The sequence below is a fragment of the Balaenoptera ricei genome, chromosome 17 (assembly GCF_028023285.1).
Source record: "Balaenoptera ricei isolate mBalRic1 chromosome 17, mBalRic1.hap2, whole genome shotgun sequence".
NCBI lineage: Eukaryota > Metazoa > Chordata > Mammalia > Artiodactyla > Balaenopteridae > Balaenoptera > Balaenoptera ricei.
In genome coordinates this window covers 1,071,845-1,097,647 of record NC_082655.1, presented here as the reverse complement: position 1 = coordinate 1,097,647, position 25,803 = coordinate 1,071,845, and the positions used below count along the sequence as shown (strand labels likewise).

At 63.1% G+C, this 25,803-nt stretch overlaps 1 protein-coding gene across 3 annotated transcripts in view; it reads right to left on the bottom strand.

Annotated features, from left to right (window-relative positions):
- The window catches only part of ZC3H3 (zinc finger CCCH-type containing 3), an 82,509-nt gene that overhangs the window by 28,696 nt on the left and 28,010 nt on the right, over positions 1-25,803 (bottom strand). For all 3 annotated transcript variants that reach the window (XM_059902024.1, XM_059902025.1, XM_059902026.1), the window contains exon 4: positions 22,791-22,944. In XM_059902024.1, the coding sequence (XP_059758007.1) occupies positions 22,791-22,944 (154 nt within the window). The remainder of the gene's footprint in view (positions 1-22,790; positions 22,945-25,803) is intronic.

Genomic DNA, 25,803 nt, shown 5'->3' with positions numbered 1-25,803 from the left:
GAGAGACGGGGGGAGGGAGGGAGTCAGGCCCTTCGAGGGGTAAGAAAGCTCCCCACCTGTGGGCACGCGCTCCTGGCTGAGGCCGGACAGGGACAGACCACCGCCCCCAGAGGCAGCCACGCAGGCGACGCCGCGGGATTCAAGCAGCACGTGGCAGCCCAAGGGAAGAGGAGGCCCGCCCAGGCAGGGCCCAGTGGGGTGGAGGCCAGCAGGTCCTGGGGTCAGAAGGAACTGGAAGCTTCAGGGCAGAGCGTGTGCCGGCCCCCTCGGGCGGCCCCCCACGAGGGCCTGCGCCCCACAGCTCTGTGCACGGAGAAGCCTCAGTCTGGGGCTGTTGCTGGCCACCCCCCGCCCCCAGGAGAAGAAGTGGCCCTGTTAATCACTGCCTTCCGCAATTTGCTCTTACAGCTAAAACGCCCGTCTCAGGTGACGCTTCTTTCTCGCGACAATGTTGATTATTCTTATGGATGAACACGACCGACCGATCTATCCCCTTTCCGACCCGAAAAGCCATGTCCCTGGGCTCTGGTGCAGTGACGGGGCGACTGCGGGCCTCTGGGAGGAGCGGAGGCGCAGCAGGCCTCCTGCTCCGAGGCCCCGGCTCTGCGCTCAAAGTCTGTGCTCACACCTGGGCCCGAGGACCCCGCGTGCCTGGGCGCAGGGCTGCAGCACGACAACAGCCCTGGACCCACAGCTCCCAGGGGCACCCCAGGAGCCTGGGAGCCAAGCTGGGAGAAGCTGCATTCCCAGATGGTGCCCTGGGGCTGCCTGGGGGAGGTGGATGCACCCAAAGAACTCGGGGAGGGCTGGCGAGGGTTGGGGAGGGCCCCCCCGCCCATGGAAACCGGCCTGGCCTGCGGTCTCGCAGAGCCGCCTCTGCCCTTCCCTCTCCCGCTGGTCCCGCTGACTTTGGACCTGTGGCCCGGCAGGTGCCGGGCAGGCGGGGGCTGGAACAGTGGGCTGGGGGGCCCCCCCGCCCCAAACGCCTTGTAGCTTTTCACTGCCGTGGGTGTCACAGCACTCCAGTAAATTGTTACACTAATGGAGAGGACAGCCTTTGGAAACGAACTGTATTGAGAAGAGGGGATAAAATTAATGAGATAATAGCAGGGCCAAGGACCCAGAGAACACGCCTGCCCTCGCTGCAAGGGCCTGTAATTCCTTTTCTACAACTGGAGCCTCAGATCTAAAGCTTCTCCCATCCGTCCGGCAGGCCCCTGCCGCCAGGAAATTTCATTAACGCTGGAAAATAGGAAAGGTATTAAGCGTGGATAATGAAGGCCAGGGAGGGAACCGTGCCTTACGATAGTCCTCCTTCTCGCCTTTGTGATGGGAGGCATGAACTTTCCCTTCAAATCCATTTCTAATCCATTTGAAATACTACAGCAAATTATCTTTCCTTCAGCCTGAAAGCGGCCAGCCAATTTACTCCGAATAGCAGTGACAATGCCCCAGGATTTATCACCATAACCTTGACTACTCTGGGGTGAGGGCTGGGCCTCCCCTCGGCCCCCTGGGGGCCACGAAGGACAGGTGGGGGGGAGATAATGTTCTAAATGAAAAGCGGCAGTAATGGGGAGAAAGACACACACGCCACAAAAGTAGGTTTAAAAAGAAAAGCGGTCCGCGTGCCCGCTGTCTGGGGAGCAGCTAGAAACTTCTAGGCCCAAGGCCATCCAGGAACTCCAAGGGGCTCTGCCCTCTGAGGCCCCTCTCACCTGCTGTACCCGGGAAGCGAGTAGAAAGTCCCAGGGAAAAGGGACCCGAGAGACGGGGCGTCAGGGTCTGGGTAAGACAGGACAGCTCTCCCCAAGGAGCCAGGATGAGCGTGACGCATCCTCCGCTCGGCCTGCGGGCGCACTGCCGTCACACTGCTGTCACACTGCTGTCACACTGCCGTCAGCGGCCGAGCGCCCAGCCTGCCAGGGCTCCTCCACCCCCCAGCGGTTTCGAAGGCTGGCCCTGGACACCCAGGCCCCCTGCACGCCCCCTGGCCACTGCCCAAGCAGGTCTGTGTAGCCCCCAACACCGTGCGCAGGGCGCCCCTGCTGCGGGTCTGCTTCTCGGGCTGCACGGCTGAGATGGGCCCTGCCAGGGCATCCTCGGCTAAGCGGCCTGGCAGCCTGGGGCACAGGTGTGCATGCACGGAGTGGACAGGCAGACCAGCTCCTGAACACCACGCACCTCGCCTGCCCCAGTGCACCCAAGACCTTGGGCCGAGGACAGGCAGCCTGCCGGGCCACGTCACCTGAAGGCCCACAGAGTGGCTCCTCCTAACAGAGGGCACAGTCGGGTGCAGGGAGGCGAGGGGCAGGGAGCCGGCCTGGCCCTGGAGACCCTGGAAGCAGCCCCAGCCTCCAGGACACCCTGGGCAGGGTGAGCGTCACCCTGGAGCTGCGCCCGGGTGCCCGGGCCTCCTCGTCAGGTCCACTGGCCTCTAAACCGACACTGCCTCAGGCCGCCAGCACAGCCCCGCCGGGCTCCTCCTCGGCTGTCACTGCTCAGGTGGGATGGCAGGACCACACTGGAGCTGAAGGGGCCCCGCTCCGGCGCATCCACTGCTGAGGGCCAGGCCTCTCAGCACCCAGTCCTAAGGCAGCCTGGCACAGGCCACGTGGACCCAGAGCGGGTGGGAGAGACCCCGCCGGGGACAGAGCCAGGCCCAGGGAGCCCGCGCCCGGACGAGAAGTTGCTGGCGGAACCGACGGCTATGTTCCCACGGGAAGGCCCCCCAGGCACAGAGGCGTTTTGCTGGCACCTTCTTCCCAGTCCCCACAGTCTGCTCCCCTCCTCCGCACGCCCCGCCCCGCCCCGGGACGGGGACGCAGCCCAGACCTCTGTCACCGTCACCGAGGAAGCTGCCCTCTCGCCCCAGAGGCAGTCTGGGGTCCTGCCCTCATTCACGGCTCCCTGGTGGGGTCCCCGTCCCATCAGCTGGTTTGAAAGCTGCAACGTCTGCTCAAGCTCCCCGCGCTCCACCTGCCCCCCTGCAGGCGGGTCTCTCGGGCCCTCACCGGCCACTGCTTCCTGGAGGGCACTGTGACCCTCCTCGAGCCGGGCCTGCGCATGTGCCGTCTCTCTGCCTGTCACACGGGTCTGCCCGGAGACCAAGCTCAGACGCCAGGTCCTTGGGAAGCCTCCCCCAAACCCCGACGGCTCACTGTCACGGGCCCCAGGCCCCGCATAGGGCCGTGTCACACCTGGGAGCGAGCACCACGGGGCGGGGGCCGTGCTGGCGAGCGGGGGCTCCAGTGACTGGTGCTGGGTGAACGCACACCAGGAGGGAGGCTGGGGGGCCACCCGGGTCCCGCACACCGGGGTGCCCTGAGGTGTGAGGGGAGACACGCAGACAGGACACCTCGGGGGGCGGGAGACGGGACACGCGGGGCACTTACACCAGGAGAGGCCCCTGGGCTCAGCTGGAGGGACTGAGGCCGGGGCTGGGCGGCGGAGGGCCGGGAGGCGGGCAGGCTGGCCGGGAGCAGAGAAAACAAGCGGGGAAGCATTTTTCAGGAAATGGAGCGGCTTCCACGCAGCTCCAGGCAAGCGGGGAGTGCGCCGTCAGCAGAAGGGGCGCCCGGGGAGGCGGCTGCGCGGCGAATCCCAAGTAGGTCAGGCTCAGCCGCTGCCGCCACCGTGACGGCTGCAAACTGCTTCAGCGGGCTTTCCAGGGCAACGCGGACAGCCTGGCCCCCCGCCACAGGCTGTGCCCTCCCAGCCGAGGCCTCACTCGGGGTCCCGGCCGTCGTGCAGGGCATCCTGTCGTGCAGGTGCTGACAGAACGTGCTGGGTTCTGGGGGCGAGGGACAGAGGCCCTCGGGGGCTAGGGTCCAGGAGGGGTGGCAGGGCGGGCTCCCGGGAGCCAGGGACTCAGCGGATGGACGGACGGACGGACGGACGGTGCGGGCCTCGGGATGACTGGGGCCACCTGGCTTCCTAGGACCCTCCTCCCGGCACATGATGTGCTCCTCCTGAGTGTGGTCCCGGCCACCCTGGGGCAGGGGCGAGGTGATGGCTCGGCTTCCCAGGACACACACCTGCTCGCAGTGGATGCGGGGCTACGGGTCCGGGGGGGGAGCTGAGGCCTGAGGGCCCTGGTGGGTCGCGACAAGGACAGGACGGCCCTGGAGAGGGCGGGCCGGCCCAGGGCACAGGCTGAGCACTTGAGGGTGGAACTGGGGGGGCGGGGGGTGCAGGCAGGGGGCTGGCTCCCACGGGCCCCCCTGACCCAGCAGGACACCTAGGCGTCGTCTCTGAGGGCGCTGCTCCTTCCCAAGGGACCCCGCCCCATCTCTCCCCGGTAACGAACAGAAATGATTCGGGGCGCCCCTGGCCAGCCGGCATCTGGTGGGCAACACTAATCGTGCTGCCTGCAGTACAAGCGCCACGGCTGCATGATGCGGGGCTGGGTAGTTTTATGTGCTCACATCTATTCAATTGGTATTTCGATCAATGCATGCATTACAAGCTTTCCCTTTAAGAGCCTAATAAACAACAAGATAGAAAGTAAAACTCTCCATAAAATGACACTTTTAAAAATCCATTTCAGCTGAAGCTATTGGTGTTTTGTATGTTAGCTGCAAAAAACAGGTATTATTGGGCCTTAATGGCCCCACTCCAGAGGGCAGAGTTCAGCTCGCTGGGCTGAGGGGCTGGGGGGGGCCCAGGATCAGGCAGCCAAATGGCTGGTGTAGCCCAGGGCGGGACCCCGGTCCTCTGCGCCCAAGGGTCGCCCTCCAGGCTGGGCTGTCGCCCAGGGCTCCCCTGGCCCCTGACTGCTGGTCAGTCAGCAGGAAGGGCGGGCCCTTCCTCTGCTCCCTCGGCCCCTCCCACGTCGCTCTCTCTTGCCCACCAACTCCCCCCCACCGCCCCCCACCGGCTCACCGTGCCCGTGAAGTCCAGCCCACCCATCCCAGCCCTCTCCCGCAGGGCTGCATCGGGGAGGGGCTCCACGTGGGCAACAGACGAGGGAAGGCTGCTCAGGCAGTAGAGCGCCAGCCCCAGGTTCTCTGGCTCCCAGAGGACACCCCTGAAGGAGCCCTGTGCCAGTCGTCTGGCTCATCCGGTACCCGGCCCTTGCAACCCGAGGACACCCTCGGGCACCATCCGCGATGCCCGGGCTTCAGGTCCAGCCCAGCCTCCACCACCCCTCCACGTCCCACCCTGAGCCAAGACCTCAGACTCTGCCCCCCCCGAGCCCCGAGGGCGCTTCCTCAGGCTCCCTCCTCAAAGCTGGGCCGGCCTGTCAGCCCCTGCTGCCCACACACCATCCTCAGAGCAACCCCTCCTCTGTGCCCTGGTGTCCATGGCTCTGACCCCCATCACCAGGGACGCGGGGACCAGCCCAGAGAGCGCCCCCGCGGAGCCCTGGTGGCGGGACGGGCCGAGGCCCCAGTGAAAAGCCAGGCCACCTAACCTCTGGCAGCAGAGGGCTCGCGCTCCTTGGCCAGGCCTCCCATCACCTACCTGCCCGGCGGCCCATCTCGGGGCCTCTGCCCTCGCACTGCCCCGCAGCCCTGTCGGCTGGCGCTCGGCACGCGCCACCTTGCAGCCGGCCCTGCTCGGGACGCAGCTCGCAACCCCTCGCTCGCTGAGCGCCACGTGGCCTACGGCTCGGGGTGAGAGGGCCCTGGCCACCTACACCCCTCCCCGGCTCTCCAGCTCCCCTCTGGTCCCAGGGCCCAGGGCTGCCACCTGCTCGGCAGGCACTTCCCTGCACCCCCGCTGCACCTCTGGCTCTCACGCCAGCCGCCCGTGTCCCTCTGGTGACCCCCTAGGACATTCACGCTTGCGTGTACGTCACGAAGGGGCCCCAGCACCTGGACGTGGCCAAGCTGAGAGACACTGGAGGGCAGCCCAAGCGGGAGCATGTGACACAGTGGGAACACGACCAGACCCCCAAATGCTACAAGCCCCAGCCCTCAGGGACCCGCATGTCACCGCTACCTAAAGAGACTCAGGAAGAGAGGAGATGGGGGGGCAGGTGCCCCTCCCCCACAGTCCCCAGTGGGACGGCTCCTCCTAGAGTCACACGTGAGCACAGCCTGGGTCCCCGGGGAAGGGGGTGGGGGCCGCGCAGACGGCGGGATCCGCGCAACTCCAGGGAAAGGCCCACGAGCTCAACAGCAAAAGCTCCTGAGAGTCAGAGGGCGAGCAGGTAGCTAGCTGCAAAGTGAACACACGCCCGTCAAAGCCTCCAAGACACCAGCAGGACTGGCTGGGGCCACAAGAAAAGGCAAAACAAAACACTAAAGGCGACACCTCAGCAGGTGTGCCCGGAGACAGGCAAAACCCACGCAACACTGTTCCTGCAAGACTGAGACGAGGCAAGCCCTGCACAGCGGGCAGATGAGAAGCTTAAGTGCAGGTGGGTGGGTTTGGAGGCTGGCTGGCTGGGGAAGGCTGAGAAACTGAGCCAGTGTTGCTACGGTTCACCTGAAGAATACGGAGGCCAGACACACAGGTGGGTGGTGAGGACGGACAGCCCAGCAAGAGCACAGTCTCCGGCTCTGCATTTCGGTGGGGGGAGGGGCTCGTCTCAGCAAACGTCTCTGCGAGGAGACAAAGAAACCTTGACCCCCCCACCTCAGACGTCGAGTAAAAGTTAACTCACGAAGGATCGTAGGCTGAATATAAACGTTAAAATAGCCAAACTTCTAGAAGAAAGCGTGACCTTGGGGTAGGCAACTATTTCTTCAACACGACACAGAGCACTACTCATAAGAGACTGATAAATTAGACAGCATTGAAAGGCAAGCCCCATACTGTGAGAAGATATCTGACAGAGAAATGTAGCCATAATATATAAAGAACACTAGCAAATCAATAAAAAGACAAACTAATAAAAAAGTGGGCAAAAGACTCCACGGGGCGCTTCACGAAGGACTGCAGAAGTGGGAGAAGACGCTGGCACCGTGAGTCATCGGGACGTGAGATACCACCCCAGCCCCCGTGACCGGAGCACCCTCACACTGTGGCACAAGTGCAGGCTAGGACAGCCATGGGGGAGACCGGCCTTCCCTGCTACAGCCCAGCATCCATCCACCCGCTGAGGCCACAGTTCCATAGAGAGGAGGGCTCCCAGTCACTCGGCAACATGCCCAACAGGACAGAGAGCAGCAGAGACCGGAAATAACCCAGACGTCCATGGACAGCAAAAGGAGCCCAGTGTGGCGCACCCTGAGAGGAGTACGGCACGGTGAGGAAAAAGAAGGCGCCTCTGCTGCACCCAGCACCGTCTCAGCTGGCTCAGGCTGCCATAAGGCACCACAGACAGGCGGCTAGATTGGCCGCAGTTCTGGAGCACCAGCAGGGCTGGTTCCTGGTGAGGCCTTTCTTCCTGGCCTGCAGGTGGCGTCTGAGTGCTCAGCTCCGGTGTCTCTTCCTCTTCTTATAAAGACACCAAACCTATCAGATTAGGGCCCCACCCTAAATGACCACATTTAACCTTAACCACCTCTGTAAAGGCCTCATCTCCAAATACAGCCACACTGGGCTTCAGGGACTCAGCCTATGAATTTGGATGATTCAGTCCACAACAAATGGTGAGCAAAAGAAGTTACACACAAAACAGTACCTACTATATGAATCCACTCGTATGAAGTTCAAAAGTTTTGAGACAGAGCTAGTCTAGAGGCCAGAGGAGTGGGACCTATGGGTTGGCTGGCTGGGGATGTGACGGGAGGGAGCATGTGGGAGCTTCCGGAGCAGGAGGTGTGGGCATACGCTGACCTGTGCGGTAGGCACGCAAGATGAAAACCCACAGAACTGACCACTGAAAATACAAACCACCACAAATGTTTTGCAAAGGGAAATCAAAGAGAAAGATTTGTCCAGAAGGCCAAGTTCAGGAACAAGATTTGTACATGACAAAAGTGACATTTTTAAATAGTGGAAAAAAAGTCTGAACGTCTAGTGGTCCAGAGACAACCAGGTAAGCATTAAGCAAAATTAAATTTGACCTTTAGTCTTACACCACGTCCCCAATAAAGTCCAGGTAGGTTACAGTTTTAAATGCAAACCTTGAAAACATAGCACTAGAAGAAAATAATTGAACTCATGTAATCTTGGGATGAGGAAGGCTGTTCTAAGCAAATCAATATACTAAGTCTTAACAGACTGACAGATTTAAGAACACAGAAAAGTAAAAAGTTCTGTTAAAAATCCAAAAGGGTGCCCCCCACCCCGAATACTTAGAGAGTCTTGAAAACCTGTAAGAAACAGGCCAGAGACAAATGAATGGTACATATAGAGAATGTTGAACTTGACAAAGGGTATGAATAAAACTGAAATTAAAAGAGTTCCCTGGTGGTCTAGCGGTTAGGATTTCACGCTTTCGCTGCTGTGGCCCGGGTTCAATCCCTGGTCGGGGAACTGAGATTCCCACAAGCCATGTGGTGTGGGGAAAAAAACAAAAACAAAAACTGGATAGCATTCTCCTTCAGTAAATTGTCAAAAAGCTTCTGGCAGTGGCAGCTAACACCAAGGAGGACACGAGAAGATGCAAACCAGCATGGCAGGAGGTGCCCCCCTGGCTCTCCCTAAAGCCCAGAACCAGGGCGGCCCCTCCTGGATGAACCGACCTCAATGAGGTAGACAAAAGAGGCACAACTTCAACAGCCGGGTCAGGCTGTAGCCACCTACGCGGCAAGCCAAATGTCACTTCCTTGCCTCGGGAACACTTCCGGGCTGCAGACACCACTGGGCAGAGCCATCTGTGGGAGGGAGGAGGTGGCGGCAGTGCGGTCCCATCGGCGCTGGGTCTCACACGGCAGAGACCTTGCTGGCACCTGCTGGTGGAGGATGGTCCGGGTGGAAAGCGCTCAGCCAGGGCCCGGCCCCAAGGAGGTCCTAGGGGTGGGGTGGGGGGAGCCCCGGAGGGCAGAGCGGCAAAGCCCACCCTCCCAGGGCCAGACGCCTGAGCCCAGCAGGGCGGGGTCAGGCAGGTGGCCTGGCCTCGCCCACATGCAAGCCCCGACCTGGGCATACCCGCCTGGGCCCCTACCGGGCAAGTGGGCAGGGTGGGGCGGACTGGGAGGGGCCTGGCGCACCCCCTCCGCCCTGCCCCACCCCCAGAGGATCTGCCTTGCCAAGGGGACAGAGCCTGGGCCATAATTTATGCTCCCCCGCCTATGCTTTATGGCTTTCTTAATTCGGCTCCTGCTACTATTAATGTAGTTAATGCTGAGATTATATCTATTTTCTGGCGTCAGACGGTGATTTATTCAAGCCATTTTTCCGGTGGAGGCTCCCACGCTGTTAAATCAAGCGCCTTGCCAATTAAGTGCTGACTTGGGAAGCGGACGCGATCTTAACAGGCGTCTCACCGCAAATTAAACCGGGGCCCCTCACTCTGGGGAGTGGGTGGGGCAGCCACAGAAACCTTGCTGACTTCGAAGAAAGTCCGAGGAAAATAAGCCGGCTGCGCACCCGCCTGCTGCTCTGGCTCCAGGAGGTGGGAGTGCGGGCCCAGAGCCCGGCTCAGCTGGAGCTGGGCTCAGGGTCCTGCCTGGCCGCGGTGACTGCCCCGCGGCAGGGGTGGCCGGGGAAGGGCAGCCGTCACCGGGCAGAGGTCTGTGCAACTGCAGCCCCTCCCACTCGGGACAAACGTTTGAAAGGAGACACCCCACGATTCCTCCACTGTCCACCAGCTGGCACGTGAAGCGGCTGAAGAGGCCCTCTGACAGCCTTAGCAGGGTGCCAGGTGGGAGAAGATGTGACGGGGACGCCCCAGCAGTGGATGGACGACATTCTGGCTCTGCAACCCCGGTCCTGTGTGGAGCCCTCAATGGCCAGGGGTGGAAGAGGGGCGAACCAAAGGCCCACCTCTGAGGACTCGCATGGCGACATGCTGGCGGGGGGAGGTTACGTGCCGAGCCACGGCAGGGGGAGGACATGCCCACCCCGCCCCCCAAGGGCCCAGCAGCTCCTTGGGTGCCCCTGTGCCCTTTGGGAGCCCCCTGCCCAGAGAAGCTGAGGGTGACGCGGAGCAGGGCTGATGCCACAGGGTGGGGCCCAGGGAGGAGGTGGCGGCCAGGCTGCCTGAGGCCCACCAGGGGCCTGAGCGGGCACCTGCTTGTGGGAGCCCTTTGGGCACGGTCCTCAGCAGGGGGGGCCCCCCGGACCCCGCAGCCATCGTGGGGAGCCCATTATCCTAAGCTACCCAGACCCCTAGAACAACGCCTCCCCCCCACCCATCTCCAGAGGCCCCAGCTCGGCCCCGAGAGGGGAATCGTGCCGTGGGGTAAGATCAGGCAGGAGGGTGGACATACGCAGAGAGTTAAATATGGTATTGATTATTTGGACGATGCTTTACTACCACCTCTAAAGCCAGGATAAAAGTGGTATTTAAAACGGTGTTTGATTGTGTAAGGCACCCAGGAACCACTGGGTGGACAAGGCCGTTTTATTTCTTCCTGTCGGGGGCAGTCTTTTCAGCTTCCCCTGCTCATCCCCCGGGACACCGACACAGACGCACGAGGGCCCACAGTGCAACGTGTGGCCAGGGCCTGGGCACAACCGAGGGCCATCTCCCACAGGGCTCCACGGGGAGGGACCTCACGGGACCTGCCCAGCTTCCTTCCAACAGTCCCGCTGCCTTTGGAACAAAGCTTCCCCCCGGGGCCAACGGCAGGGACGCTCTCTCTAGGTTTATCCTGAAACACCCAACCTGGCCTGTCCCACTCTTCCTCTGTGAGTCGCTGTGCTGTCACCAAGTGCACGGGGAGGCCACACCGTGGCCTGTGCTTTGGCCGTGGCAGTGGCAGCGTCGCACAGGGCCCTGCAGGGTGCTGTCCCGTCAGCGTTGGCCCACAAGGAGCCAGGCCCGGGCGAGGCGCCCGCCTGCCTGACCCTTTTCCACGCCGGTCTGGAGGCTGCTGGGCAGGCCTTGGCCACACAAGCCAGCTCCCGTAGGGCGAAGAAGCCCCCTGCACATCTCATGATCAAGACGCAGTGCACTATGGCAGGCGAAGCAGGCCCGGCCACAGGCAGCAGGGATGGAGGGTGGCCTGGGAGAGCCCTTCCCCGTGGGGCAGCTGCAGCGAGGCACGGAGGCTGGGGGATGGCGCCGGGCTGCGGGGTGGTGCCAGGCTCGGGCGTTCTAGCGTAAGAGCGCCTCACAGCCTGCCACCGCCGGGGCCCCGGCCACTCGGCACACCCGCCCTCCTCACCTCCCTGTCCCCGGCACCCCGTGCACGCCTGAGGCGCCAGGGAGCGGCGCCCCACACCGCGAGAGGAAGGGCGCGGGGCAGTGGGAGCAGGACAGAGGGAGGCACGCGCACGTCCGTCCATGGAGAGAAAGACACCAATGTGCGGAGGCAGCGACAAGAAAGCAGGGCCAAGGGATGAAGCAAGAGGACTGAAGGCTAGAGGGCCCAAGTCACACACAGACGAGGGAGCAGCAGGGCTGGGGCTGGCCGGACGACAGAGACCGTCCCAGAAGGGACCTGCGGCAGAGCGCCCTGGCCTTCTCAGGGGGGCCGCTGTGCCCTGCACCCCAGCCTTGGCCCCAGCCCTGTGCGGCAGCTCCTGCCTACCAGCATGGCCCTCAGGGACACTGACCCAGGGATGCACCCTGGGCCAGCGAGCTCCGGGCCAGCTCACCACGGGCCCAGAGAGGGAGGGGACCATGGCCACGGAACGGCAGCCCCTGGCCTGAGACGGAGCAAACGGGGGCTCCAGTGTAGGCCGCCAGCCTCCGCTCCCACACCGTCTGCAGATGGAACACAGGTGCCACCTGTCACGTGGTCTCACCACAAACACTCTGGCTATAGTGCCTGTGACCCTGGGCCCACACCAGCGGTCCCCATGGCCAGGGAAGAAGTGGTGGCACAGAGCTGCGTTGGGGGCAACTGTCACGGGGGGCTGTGTGGCCACTGGGGAGGACGGGCCGGAGGCTCGGACGGATGGGGAAGAGGCACGTGAGCCCCACCCGGCCCCACCCCACACCAGGCACCCGCGCACCCCATGTCAATGCCCCCGCAGTGCCAGCACAGAGAGCCGAGGAGGAGGACGGCTCAGCCTCGCCCCTGCCTGGGAGCGCAGGGGCCGCGTGGCACTGGGGTGGCCCGGCCGAGCGCAGCCTCCCCTCACTCAGGGCTCCGGACCCTTAGTGCTGACTCCCTGCAGCGCTGGCCGTGTCCCCTGACATCACACGGGTCCGTCCTAGAGCTGCCCACACGGGGCAGGACGGGGACTGAGAGAACGAACAGACCCCGGACCCAGAGGGCCAGGCTGGCCTGGTGCTCGGCTCCTGAGGGCGGGGGGTTCCACGTGCCAGCCCACACCGGTGGCGGTGCTTGACAGAGGGCACAGAAGAGAAGGAGGGCAGCAGGGCCACCTCGGCCTGTGCACCAGCTGGGCCCTGGCGCCCAGGGCCCTCTCCTCAGGGTCCTGCATCCCAGGCCTGGCCCTGCCAGCGAGGGGCTGGGCTCTAACGTGGCCAAGAAAGGCCCCCCTTCTGGACCAGGTTCCGGAGGGAGAGCGGGTAGCCCTCAACGTCCCAGCCTCAGTGCCGACAGGGGACGGCTGTGCCCTGGCAAGGCTGGTCTCCTCCCTCACCTCCCCGAAACCATCAAGGGGGTGAGGAGTCAAGGCCCCACATTGTCGCCCGAGCCCCAGGCCCTCCCCAAACCCACCGGGGAGCGCAGGCAGGCATTCAGGCCTCAGGGCTGCCGACAGCTGAAAGGCCTGCTAGACTCAGACAGAGAGATAAATAAATAACCAAGACGCGCTTTGAACCGACTTCCAAATTAAGAGTTGCACCCTTGCTGTCAGGCCCCCGCCAGCAGTTTCCGCGGCACCTCCCGTGAAGAAACGTACCTCAGCCCATTTATTAGAATGATGAAGGCAAAGGGACCTACAACTGCACTCCTTCCTTAATGAGCAGCCGAAGGGATCGGTAAGCATAATTTCAGAGGCCGGTAATATTTTATATAATCGCCGAGTGGTTTAAATTGAAAACCCCCAACTGAATCAATATTTACTGCATTGAAACGAAATGAATAGTAATAAGTCACTAAGCTCTCTGTCCTGTTTCATAAAATAAAAAATTATAAAAATGAGCCCAGGCGCAGGGAGGCCATCACATTAACTTTTACAGCACTTGGGGAGCCGTAACCGCCTGTTCTCATAAAATAAAATTCTAAAAAACCTGCCAGAGGAGACCTGCTTCAGCACCACGTGGGGAAGCAGGCGGGGGTGGGGGGCAGGAGGGGAGGGGGCAGGGTCACCCCAGGTCCCTCCCTGACCCCTACTGGCACCCACCAATTCCCTTAAAGAGGCCCCACCCTAATCTCTCCAAAGCTCAGCACCAAGAGCTGGGTCACACCTCCCTGTCACCCTCAGGCCAAACTTCCTGCTCTGATTTCTTTTCTCATAATCCTTTTTTCTTTTTGCTTTTTAAATAAATAAATTTATTTATTTTTTGCTGCGTTGGGTCTTCGTTGCTGCGCGTGGGCTTCCTCTAGTTGTGACAAGCGGGGGCTACTCTTCGTTGCGGTGCACGGGCTTGTCATTGCGGTGGCTTCTCTTGTTCCGGAGCACGGGCTCCAGGCACGCGGGCTTCAGCAGTTGTGGCACGTGGGCTCAGCAGTTGTGGCACACGGACTTAGTTGCTCCGCAGCATGTGGGATCTTCCCGGACCAGGGCTCGAACCCGTGTCCCCTGCATTGGCAGGCGGATTCTTAAGCACGGCGCCACCAGGGAAGTCCTTCCTGCTTTGATTTCTTTACCTATTTCTTCCAAACCCACCCTGAGGGATGCTCTTGGCGGCTCCCGTGGCACAGGAAAGGCTGTTCTCTGACCACTCCCAGGCCCGGGGCTGGTGAGGGGTGCACGTGAGTGAGGGCAGAGGACGGACGGGGTCCAGCACAGAGCAGCAGCCTGCGCTCCCCGTGGGCCCGGAGAGGTTGAGAAAGGCCAGGCTTCCCCTCTGGGGCTCCAGGTCCCCCAGGAGACGCAGGCCTGCAGGGCTCCCTCGGGGGCTGGGGAGGCGATGCTGGCAGAGAGCAGAGCCAGGTGAGAGCCTCCGGGGGGAAGGGCCCTTGACCTCACACTCTGAACGTGGGGCTGAGGATGGCGGCACAGCAGCCACAGGGCACAAGCCCCCCAGAGGGCCGAGAGCCCCCGTGGACACACCACCAGACTCCTGGGCAGGAAACAAGGCGCTCATTCAAGCTGAGGCCGACTTGGCCAGGAAAGGCGCGGACACAGGGCCTTGAACAAGTGGACCACTCCCGCAACTCAAGAACAGGAGACAAACCAGCAATTAAAAACGGGCAAAAGATGTGAGCACAAAAGAAGACACAAAAGAACACAAGAACGGCCTTAAACAATCCCGTGCCTAAGCGTTCAACATGACTGGCAATCAGGGAAATTCAAATTAAACCACGACGAGATGCCACGGCACCTTGAGAACGTGCTGCGATGGGAACTGGAGCAGACAGGGGGCGCTGCTCCGGGAGGGGACCCGCGTCTACACAAAGAGCCCCGTGAGAGCGGGGAGCCGCCCGCCCGCGAGAGCAGGGCAATCAGCAATCGCTGGGGGTGGCTGCAGGCGGACGTGCCGAGTGTGCACCTCCCCTGCGGTGTCTGGAACCAGCCAGAAGGACCACAGTGAAAGCGGCCAGAAGAGGGCTCCTCAGGGGAGTCGCGAGGGCACAGGGGGAGGCGGCCTGAAGCAGCAGCAGCAGCACGGAGACAGCTGTGCGCACAGGTGCGCGGATCTGACCCAGGAAGGCCTGCAAGGAGGACGCGCCCCGCTGCCCGGACCCGCGCGACATGCTCCCGTCACCCCTCGGCAGCGCGGCTGCGAGCGGCCAGGAGCCACTGTGCTGTCAGGAGCCGGGGTCCGCAGACGCGGCTGGTTCCGGGCTGGAAGAGGGCAAGTCCCAGGTGAGCCTGGAAGCTTCCACTGGGCAGGTGAGGGAGGCTCGGTGAGTGACGGTGCCACGTGGAAAGGAGACAGGGCCAGCCCAGAGGGGGCCTCCGCGGGCCAGCGCCGTGGCCAACGGAGGGTCGAATGAATCACATCAACAGATTACAGCCTGAAAAATAAGAATCGGGAGTCCATACCATTACAAATAAATGAATATACAAGGCAACAGGGGATGAGGGACAGCAGTTCCTTACAGGACCCCGACCAACCGATATGGAAGGAATGAGGGGCTGGAAATCACTAAGGGTCTAGAAGGAGCGGGTGAGGCCCAGCGAGGAACAGGACGCCCACACAGGCTCGACGCCACAAACACCCAGAGGGACCCACAGCGCTCCTGCCCAAACGGCGAAGCTGAGTCCCGCCACGCACGAGGAGGCCTCTGCTGCCCCGGTCAAGGGCATCGAGGCTGCAACGCCCTCACAAACGGTGGTCTGTGGTCAGAGAGTGGAAACAATACAGCAGACGGGGCAAGGTACAAATAACCGGTGGATTTAGGTGAAGAATACACAGCAGTTCCGTGTACTACTTTTGCAGCTTTTCTATAAGTGCAGAAGTATGTGAAATAAAGTTACTCCCCAAAATTAAATGCAAGACACTGACTAGGAGAGGGACCAGGAGTGAGCCAGGAGCGCATGGCGACAGCCCCCACCCCCGCCCTCCCCACTGGCCCAGGCCCGCCCTGGCTCCTCCGTGCACCCCTCCCACACGACAGCCCCGGCTCACAGCCCTCCTGGGGCTGAGGGGTGGTCAGCAGCAACAGGGCGCTGCCCCCAACGTGCTGACATAAAAGCGGCCAGCTCAGGCCACAAGCCACAGAGCAGGGCTACAGCCCAGTGGCGACCATCTGCAGGGCCAGGCAGAGAGAGTGGCGGTCAGCGGTCAGCAGGGCCCTGGGCGGCCAGGCGCCCCCGAGCAGGACCTGGGCCAGGGCCGCTCGCTACTTGACCAGACTAGCCCCTGAAGCCTCAGGCCTGGTCACACCTCCGCCCGTGAACCTGCTCTGCCTCCTGCCCGGCCGTCTCGCGGCTCCCCCGTGCGGTGCGTGTCATTTCCCCTGCCGGGGGAGAGCCCCTGGGCCTGGTCACGCCCACTCACCGCAGCCAGGCCTGGGGGAGACCCAGGGCTGCGGAGAGGCCCTCCGGCCCAGGACAGTCTGTCCCCCACTGGGCCGCAGCTTCCAAGCAGGCCGGGCCCTGACGCAGGACAGGCCCTCCACGGACACCTGGGGAGTGAGTAGACTGACTCCTCTTCCGCAAGCCCAGGGGCAGCTAGGAGCCACTGCAGCCCCCGCCCGGGGACCCCGCCTGCTCTGCTCCGCCAGGCCTGAGCTGCGACACAGAGGGACCGGGGAAAGAAAATGCTCAGGTGCCACCCAACTGAAAGCCACAACCCGAACAACCCCCGAGCTCCAGCCCAGATGGAAGGCCCTTCTCCTGGAGGGGACAGCCCCGTCAGGGCAGAGAGCAGGCCCCGCAGAACGTGTTGGGGGACCCCTCCTCCTGTCCCACTCTCCCTCCACTCTTACTGCCCCCAACCCCGGGCACAAGCCGGGTGGGGGCGGGCGGCGGGGAAACCCTGCCTCTGACACGAAACCAGGACAGTCCTGACTGCCCGCTGCCGACGGAGCAGGCGGGGCCCGAAGCGGGCATCCGGGACCCTCAGCCCAGGGGGCGTCCCGGTGAGACCCGGGGAACGTCCTTCTCGCTTGAAACGGGCGCTTTCCGCTGTAACAGAACCAGTCCAGAGCTCTGCTACCCACTCGCCACAACCCCTCAGCCCCTTCGCAGGCAGCCTGAGCGGCGCTCGGCCCAGCGGCCTCCTCGGCTCTCAGTACAAGCCGCCCACGGGCAGAGCTGTCATGGGGCAGCCAGGGGCACAGGGCTGGACGGAGCCAGGCGCGGCGTGCAGCTCCCCAGGCTCCACGTCAGAGGCAGGCGGGCACCCCCAGAACCATGCAAGCCAGGTCAAGGTCAAGGTCGGCCACGGCGTGTGCCCAGGGCCTGCACGCAGCAGTCACAGCCTGGGAAGCGGGGCCGCCGGGAGGAAGGGTTGCAGCCCCCACCCTGACATCCCCCTGGCCCCTGCGGGTCCAGCAGCAGGGCCCAGGTCCCACCTTCCACGCCAGCCTCTGCTGCCCTCTGAGCAGACATCCCGGGCTCCTTCCCAGCCCTCCGGGAAAGGCCCTCACAATGCGGCCCACACTGACCCCACTGGCCCCAGCCCCAGAGGAGCCTTCTCTGGGCTCCTTGGTGGCCCGTCCACCCTGGGTGAGTCTCAGAGCTTCCCAGCACTTGCCACCCCGTGCAAGTATTTGCTTCATCCTCTGCTTGCTTCCTGACCCCCTGCCTACTGGGAGGCGAGTGCCGCGGGCAGAGAGCTCGCCCACACAGGACGGCTGCCCGCAGGGATCCGCAGGGGAGCCCCGCTGCCCAGCACTGGGCACCCTACTAGCTCTGTCACAGGGTTGCGGCCTGGGCTGAGCTGGGAGGGGTCCCTGCACACCACCAGGCTGGGGCCTTGCCAGAGACAGAGCGGGGCCCCGGGCTGTGGCCATGGTGGAGGCGACTGGAAGGGAACACTGCTTTCCCAGAAGGGTTCTCCCCAGGTCCCTCTAACTGCCACACCCTTCGGGGGAGGGCAGGAGGCTGTGGGGACCCCAGTTCCGCTGGCATGCGCAGGACACTCCCTGCTCTGACTGAAGGCTGTGTCCCCCCCTTCAATTCCTATGTTGAAGCCCTAACCCCAGTGTGATGCTGTTTGGAGGTGCGGCCTTTGGGCGGTGATGAGGGTGAGATGAGGTCGTCGGGGTGGGGCCCCGTGATGGGGTTAGTGGCCTCATTAAGACCCCCGAGGCTTCTGCTCTCCCTCCACACGGGAGGACATGGCGAGCAGGTGGCGTCTGCAACCTGGAGGAGACGTGGGCCCGGCCAGCACCCGGACCTCAGACGCGCAGCCTCCAGACCGTGAGGAACACACGTCTGTGGCGTAAGCCGCCCCGTGTGAGGCGTTGCGTTACGGCAGCCCGAGCTGCCCAACACCCCGATAACCGGAGGTGAGAAGGAGGCCGGGCAGGGCCAAGGCTGGCCTCCTGCTCACCAGGGAGCCGGCAAGGGTACGTGTGAAGGGAGGACGTCGAGCTGAGGCCACCCCGCAGGGACACTGCCCATCCTCGCCCTGGATTCCTCTTCAATAATGACTCGTCACTTCGGAGAAGCATTTTAGAGCCTTCAAAATCGCAGCCCAAACCTCGACAAACTGCCCGGAGATTACTTAAAGATTTACCGCACAGACACAAAAATAAAATAAAATAAGGCAGCCCAGCGAGTGGCAGCCCCTGTGACAGCCCCATTTGTAGTCGGGATGGAGCAGCCGCCAGACTCATTTGCTTAAGCACAGGGGCTTCTGTTTATTCTGCACTTCCATGTCAAATGAATTTGGAAAGAAAAAAAGTGACAGGCAGTTTAGGGATATAGGTCACATTTCAGCTTCAGTTCAGATTAATGAACTTGTTGGAAACCGGCGAGGGCACAGGCAAATCCACAAATCTTCGAACAAAAAAAATTAAATCCTCGCTCAGTGTGCGCCTCAGCCCCGGGGTGTGCTCGTGGGTCCCCCTGCTGCCCAGGCCCCGGGGGCCGGCTCTGGGCCGTGGCGCTGTGCAGTCCTCCAGCCCCAGCCACGCCTCCTGGGGCCCTGGACCTGGCCTGCCCGGGCCAGCTGCCACTCCCCCTGCACGCAGGCGGCCCCAAAGCCAGGCATCTGCTGGCCGGGGCAGCAGTACAGACGTGGCGCCGAGGATTCCGCCCCACTCAGGCCACAGTCCTTCCCAGGAGGGGAAGCCACCCCCCACCCTGTGTCCCTCCGGAGCTCCGGCCTCCACACGCTCCCCTGGCCAGGGCAGCGGCCACCTCATCCAGCCCATGGCTCTCGATGGGAGGGGCAGTGCCCACGGGGTCCAGGAGCTGCGGCCCGGCGGCTTCCCACCTTCCGTCTGCCCCAACGTGGATGAGGGCTGAGCGGCCGACAGAACCGACGGGCTAGCTGCCCTACTTCCAGCTGACTCTCCTCTCAGATGTTTCTGGAGTCAGGTCCTCAGCACAGAAGCACCAGAACCTCCTCCAGACCAGACAACTGGTGGTGGGAAGGGGACCCCAGGACTCCTGCTGTGAACGTGGGCTACCACGTGGCCCCTCAGCTCCCCACACATTAGGCCAAAACTGACATGGGGCTCAGAGTAGGTTTCTGTCTAAACCGGGAAACAAAGTGCAAAGCTGCCTTGCGAGGCAGACGTGCAGCCTGGCGCCCAGGACAGCACTGTCAGTGGTGGCCACACTGCCACGTGGCTCAGGTCACGGTGCAGAACACGGGCTTCCAGGGAGGGGAACGGGCCAAGGACCCTGCAACCCTCTGCCTCTTCCCAGACACCAGGAGCCAGGCCTGGGGATGCCCACCTCCCGAGCCCCCCCGGAGCAGGGAGCGGGCAGAGGAGCTGCGCCGCCCCTGACCCAGGGCCAGCAGGGTGGGGAGGAGAGGAGAACGTCACAACGTGCCTCTCCTGAGGCCGCCGGCCCCGCCCCAAGAGTGTGGAAGGCGAGGTGCCCCAACACGAGGGAGGGCTGTGCTGAGAGTGGAGGAGGGGCCTGTCTCCAGCCTGGGCAGCGCCCTGTCCCACCCCTCTCGGGAGAGGGCTCGCAGCAGCCCCGCCACCTCTGAAATCTTTCTAAAGCCAGGCCCCGCGCGGTGCACGACTGAGCGTGGCGTCCCCACCGCTACAAGGGGCGTGTCATTTGTCGCACAGGGAGGGCAGGGACTTGCCAAGGCCATGGCTGTTAGGCGCGGGTCTCGGCTGAGCCCAGGGTCACACGCTGTGTGCCGCCTACCGGGGGCTCCCTGGGCTCCCCCAGGCTGGCAGCCCCCCCAACGCACACACAGCTTCCTCTCTGCAGAGACTCACAGTGAGGGTCTGCAGGGGGGTGGGGTCCAGGGCCACCTCATGCCAACACTGGCACTCAGCTGCTGGGCCACCTGCCTCACCTCCCACCTGTGTCCACCAGCCCCCAACTCTGCCCACTGAGATTTCCAGGACTGCTGGGGCCTGCCTGCCAGCCCCTCGGAGGTGCCCTCTCTCCATGGGGGACACAGATCGGGAGGCCCAAGAAGAGCCCTTGGTTCCTGGGCTCAGCCCCGCTGCCTGGTGGGACCGCCCTGCTTTCTCATCACTGCAGCAGCCCGTAGCCCACACTGGCCTCAGTCCAGCCACCAGCCCAACCCCCACTTCTGCCAGGGAGAGCTGAGGAACCTGCAGCTGCACAGGACAGAGGTCAAGGCCAAGGCCAAAGCCAGTTGGCCCCAGAACCTCTCTGGGACCTGCTGACCACACACAGGCAGCCCCAGCTCTGATGGAGCTGAAGGAGGAGGGTGGGAGGGCATCAGACTGGCCTCCGGCCCTGGAGACAAGCCCTTCCTGCTGCCTCGACACGCTGAGCCTGGCGTGTACAGCCGACGGCGGGCTGGACAGCTGGCGGGTGGCAACTGCTGAGAAGGCAGCCTCGCCAGGGCACAGGTGGCCTTGGGCATAGGAAGCCCGGGCCACTGGCAGCCCAACCCACACTTCCCAGGGCGTCCCAGCCGCTCGGCCCTGCCGCCCTGCAGACCACGTCCAGAGGCCAGGCCCCCAGGGTCCAGGGCTCTGGGTTCAAGGAGCCTCCCAGGTGCACGGCGATGGGTCACGCAGGCCTGCAGAGAGGCAGGCGGGCGGAGGGAGGCCTCACTGAGCACAGCCCACACGTGCCCTCAGTGCACATGTGGCCATCCTGGGGTGGGCGTGGCCGCACCTCCACACCCAGGGAGGGCACTGGGGCCTGGCGCAGCTGGGAACCTGCCTCAGAGCGCCCAGCCACCAAGCACAGGCCAGGGCTGCAGGGCCTGAGCTGTCTGGCACTCGGCACGGCCCTTGGTGGGGCTACACACAGCTATCTAGGTGCGCGCCCTCCCCACAAAGCCCGGTACCACCTTCGCTGGGAGCTTGAGGCAAGCAGTGGCTGGGCGGGGCTGGCAGCTGGGCTGGGCCTGTCCCGATGGCCCGTCCTATCCACCTGACCCAAGTGCGGACCTCACACACCTGCCCATGAGGCAGCCCCCACCTGTCTCCAGAACTGAGGGGCAGGCACACTCCCCGCCCTGCTGCTGACCGGGCTGTCCTCGGCCTGATGCGCTTGACACTCCGGCTGAAAGTATGAGGCGGCGGCTGCCTCGGGGGTGCACCCAGCCACCTCCCTCCTCCAGAGCCCTCGGCCCCTAAGCCTGGCACCTGTTTCTGCTCAGTGACCCCATCAGGGCCTGGCACACTCAACACTGGGCCAGCTGGACCCACACCTGGGCTTCCGTGGCACTCAGAGGCCAGGAAGGAGAGGCCCGCTGGTGCCCCCCTGACGAAGGCCACCCCCGGCCCCCAGCCAGGCCCCCTGGGAGAGGCGGGGCCGGGCCAGGGCTGCCCATGCGGGCGGGAAGGCCGACTGCAGGAGGGGGAGAGAGGAGCAAGAATCAATAAATCTGAGCCTCATTCACGAAGATCTGGGGCTCTTATTAAGTAAATTAATTTAAGTTAATTTAGCTCGATCATGACTCCCGATCACAGTGATTTAGTGAGGGGGAAATTGCATTAGGAAAGGCCGTGCTCACCAGATAGGAGAACGGAAGAAAATTAGACCCACTTAGCACTGTGAATTAATATGGAAATAGCAGGTGTAAATTCAACCTTATCGAGAGAGTGAAAATTATCTTCATAAATTTGTAGAAATAGCCCCCAAGATGCTTATAAATCTATTTAAAACAAAAATACTACAAAAAGTGCAGTAAAATTAATTTAAAATATACTCCCAGCTACTGCCTCCAGAAAAGTCGGCAGCAGGGCCAAGTTTCGTGCGGCCTGGTGGGAAGGGAGGAGGGCAGTGGCCACCGCTGACCGCCTGGGCAGGCTGACCTCCTGGCACACCTACCATGGGCCAGTAGGCCAGCACCTCCTCTCCCATGTCCAGAGAGCGGGGGGTCCGTGGGGGGCTGGCAGGATGGCCCCTGCCCAGGACTATAGCTGCTCTGCCCCATGGCCCAGCCCTTTGGGGCACAATGGCCCCCTGGCCCAAGGCCCGAGGCCATGTGCTCTGGAGTGCCCAGTGCAGCCAGCTGGAAGCCCACACTGGGCCAAGGGGCTCCCACATCGCTCCCCAGAAGGACAGAGGACAGAGGGAGGGGGCCTGCCACTGCCCGATTCCAACCCACCCAGGCTGTCACCCCTCCCCCTGCCTCATTGAAGGAAGGAGCCGCACCCCAACCTCGGCAGCCCTCCTGCTTCTGGGCCCAGGGGACCCAGAAAAGAAGGTGGAGCCGAACGCACCGCACATGCCCTCCGGCAGAAGCAGCCTGGAGCGAGGCCACAGCGCTCAGCGTGCAGGCCAGACCCTGGTGTGGGCAGCTGGAGAGGGACACAGCCTCACCTCCGCCCGCAACAATCAATATATCGACAGTGAGACGGCCCAGCCTCTCTCACCAGAAGTTTCTCCCTGAGGGACACCCAGGCGTGGTGTGGCCTCAATGGTCCGGCAGCGGCTGCTCCCAGACCACCACCCCACCCCCCGGCCCAAGCTGGCAGCTTGCTGCTAACGGACAGGGAGCGTGCGTGTCTGCACGAGTGCACAGCACACACAGGCCGGCCACACGTCTCGTGCAGAAATTGCTAGACAGAAAAATTAGCCCATTCCCCAGCCAACAACTGTAGACCAAGCACTTCCGGGGGCGTGCTCGGTCCTCGGGCCCCGCCCTGCACTTTGGAGCCCACCAGCCACAGGCCTCCTACCTGGACAGGGAGAGCCGCAGTGCCCGCCAGGAGGGTGGGGCCAGGGGACCGGGGGCGGTGCTGAGAGGTGAGGCCTGGGTCTTCTTGACGATGCGGTAGCGAGTCTTGATCACTTTGCTGGTGGGAGGGTTCCGCTGGCCGTGCAGGCTGGAGGCTGCAGGGAAACCCAGACACGGGTGGTCAGTGGAGGTCGGTGGGGCCTCCCATCACCCCCTGATCCAACCCCCCGCCCACTCCCAGAGAGCTCAGCAGCCCAGGGCTGCCGGAGCCGGAGGCGGCCAGCACGGCCTCCAGGAGAGCAAGTGGGGTGGGTGCGGCCAGCTGCAGCAGCCGGCATGGCAGGCCGGTGCTCCCCGTGGGCAGTGAGGAGGGGCCCACGGGCGGGTCCGGGAGGCTGCGGGTGTGAAGCGCTCACCTCCCTCTCTGGGAACCCTCACTGGGTATCCACGCAGATTTATGTACTTAATCACTTCTGTTTTCAGAACATTTTGCAGGGTGATGTACACCACAGCTTTATTTCTTGCTGAATGTTTCATGCAATTAACAGGGATCTGTTTTGCCCCAGTTCCCTTCCACTTGATAGCCAGCAATTTCCCCATAGCTATAAGGAACGCATCTAATTGCCCGACTTTCATAATATACAGCTCTAACTGCCCAGATAATTAAAGCTAACGCAGCACGGGAACACGGACGGGCGCTGCTGCCTCTTGTGACCGACCCGGCACCCCAGTCCCTCAGGCCAGGCTGCTCGGACCCAGGTTCCCAAAGGCGCCTCCTTGTGGCCCCACCTACCTAACCTGCCTGCACGGAGCCCAGGCTCTGCTTGGAAGGGGGGCCCCTACCAGTCACCCCAGCAGCAGACGGCTTCTGGGCAGCACAGCCAGGCAGGGGGTGAGGGGCGTGGGGGGAGGGTGAATGGGAAGGAGCAGAGACAAGGAGGCCAGGAAAACACACGTGCTCTCCCACCAGAGCTTCGGCACAAGGACAGGCCTATGACCCCTGGGCAATAACTAGCTGACCCTCAGCTGAAGGCCACCGGGGTCCAGGGTGGCCCAGGAGAGGGAGCACGGCAGGGGCACAGTGGTGCCAGACCCACAGGTTCCCACACTCCTGGCTGCTCAGGGCCAGCTGTGACAGCGGCCAGCCACCCCACTCCCTGACAGCACAAACCGGTGCTCCACGACCCGAACCTGCTCCCCTAGGCCCCAAGGACACATCCTCCCAGCACCTGCAAACTCCACGAGAAGCGGTGACTGCTCCATGAACAGTGACAGTAACACTGGGCAAAAATCACCTTCCAGAGCCCTAAGCACAGCAGACCACCAGCCCACAGCCAGGCCCTCCCCCAGTCAGCAGTCAGCACCTTGGCCCAGATGCCTTCTCTCCAAGGCTCACCCAGCCTGATGGGCGGTGGGGTGCGGGGCCTGCCTGGGAGCAGGCAGGACAAGCCCGCCCCACGGGAGCCACCGCACCTGCACGGTCATCGGAACTGGCACTGTGTCTCCTTGTCCAGACGCTGGAAGAGCCCCTCCCTCAGGTGTCCCCAAACCCATCCCTGGGGCACTGCAGCCTCTAACCGGGCTCCCACGCACCCACATGAGAAGGCCAGGACACAGCACAGGCTCAGAGCGCCCCTGCGAGCCCCCAGACCAGAGGAGCAGGGTCCACGCGCCCAGCTGGGGTCGGGGTGGACGTGGGGTTGCAAGGCCCCGGGAGTGCTGAGAGCGGAGGACGCCTCTGCCCCCGGGACTGGAGGCAGGGGCCCACAGCGGCTGCCCACCAGGGGTCCACAGAGGTCCAGGCAAGGCCAGGCCAGCACCCCCCCAGTCTCCATCTCCGTCTCCGTCTCTCTCTCCTTGCAAGGGCTGCAGCTCAGGGGGCAGTGAGGGAGAAAGAGGGCAGCTGGGCAGAAGCAGCGGCAGCACCCGGGACGCCTGATCCTGCTGAGCGACCAAAGCGACGGACCCTTCAGCTCCGGCAGCCCCCACACGTTCGGGATGCACGGGAGAGCCTAGCACACGGGGGGCATCAGTAAATAAATGTTTGTTGAATTGAATTTTCAAGGTCTTACAAGCAAGAAGAGACCAATGAAAATCAATAATAGCTTGTTCCAACTAAGCGCTCAGGAACACGGGAATTCCTCTAAGTTACTGCCAAGCCCCACGCTGACCCCATGGCCTCCAAACCCACTCCCTGCTCCCACAGCCCCTGCACCTGGACAGCCCACCTGCCCATCCCCTCCGCTGCCGCGGGGGCCACCCGCTCTCGGCCCCCTTTGGCTCCCACACCAGCCACCACCTGCCAGTCTGGGCTGCGACACACACCCTAGAGCCCCAGGGCCCTGGCTCTGCAGCTCGGGGGCACCGGCGTGCAGGGTGGGAAGGAGGGCTGGGCTGTGCTGGGGCAGGGCCCCTCCTCACCAACTCTGTTTTCATCCTGAGCACCGGGAGCCCCAGGCCTGGCCAGCTTCGTGCCCCCCTCGTCCAGATGCACAACATCGGCTTCTCCCATCCCCCTTCCTGTTCCACCAGATGCCACCTCCTCCAGGAAGCCCCCAGCCCCCAATGCCCAAGGGACTGGACTCTGCATTCAGCAAAGTTCCTCTTGGGACATACCACCTCTGGGCCTGGCCCTCATTCCTGCCGTTAACGGGCATCAGTATTTATAACATTCCTTTGCAACGCAGCCCCACTGTGAAATTTAACTTTTCACTAACTTACTGCATTTTACGTATTAGTACCTGATAACCACTTCTAAGAAAATACAAAGTAATAAAGTAGGCCCCCCTCTTAAAAGGCTTAGTGTCACCTCCCAGACTTCGGCACCCGTTAGGCCCCAGCCCCCGCGATCCCAAGGGGCAGAGGGGAGGGCACACCAGCCCATGCCCCGCCCCCCAGAGTGGGGCTGTGACCCTCACAGCCTGGCCCCGCAGACCCTCCTGGTCTTCCCCATGAGCGACTTGGCCCTGGGGGTGGGAGCACTCACGACAACGCCCTGAAGAGAAGAGTCCAGG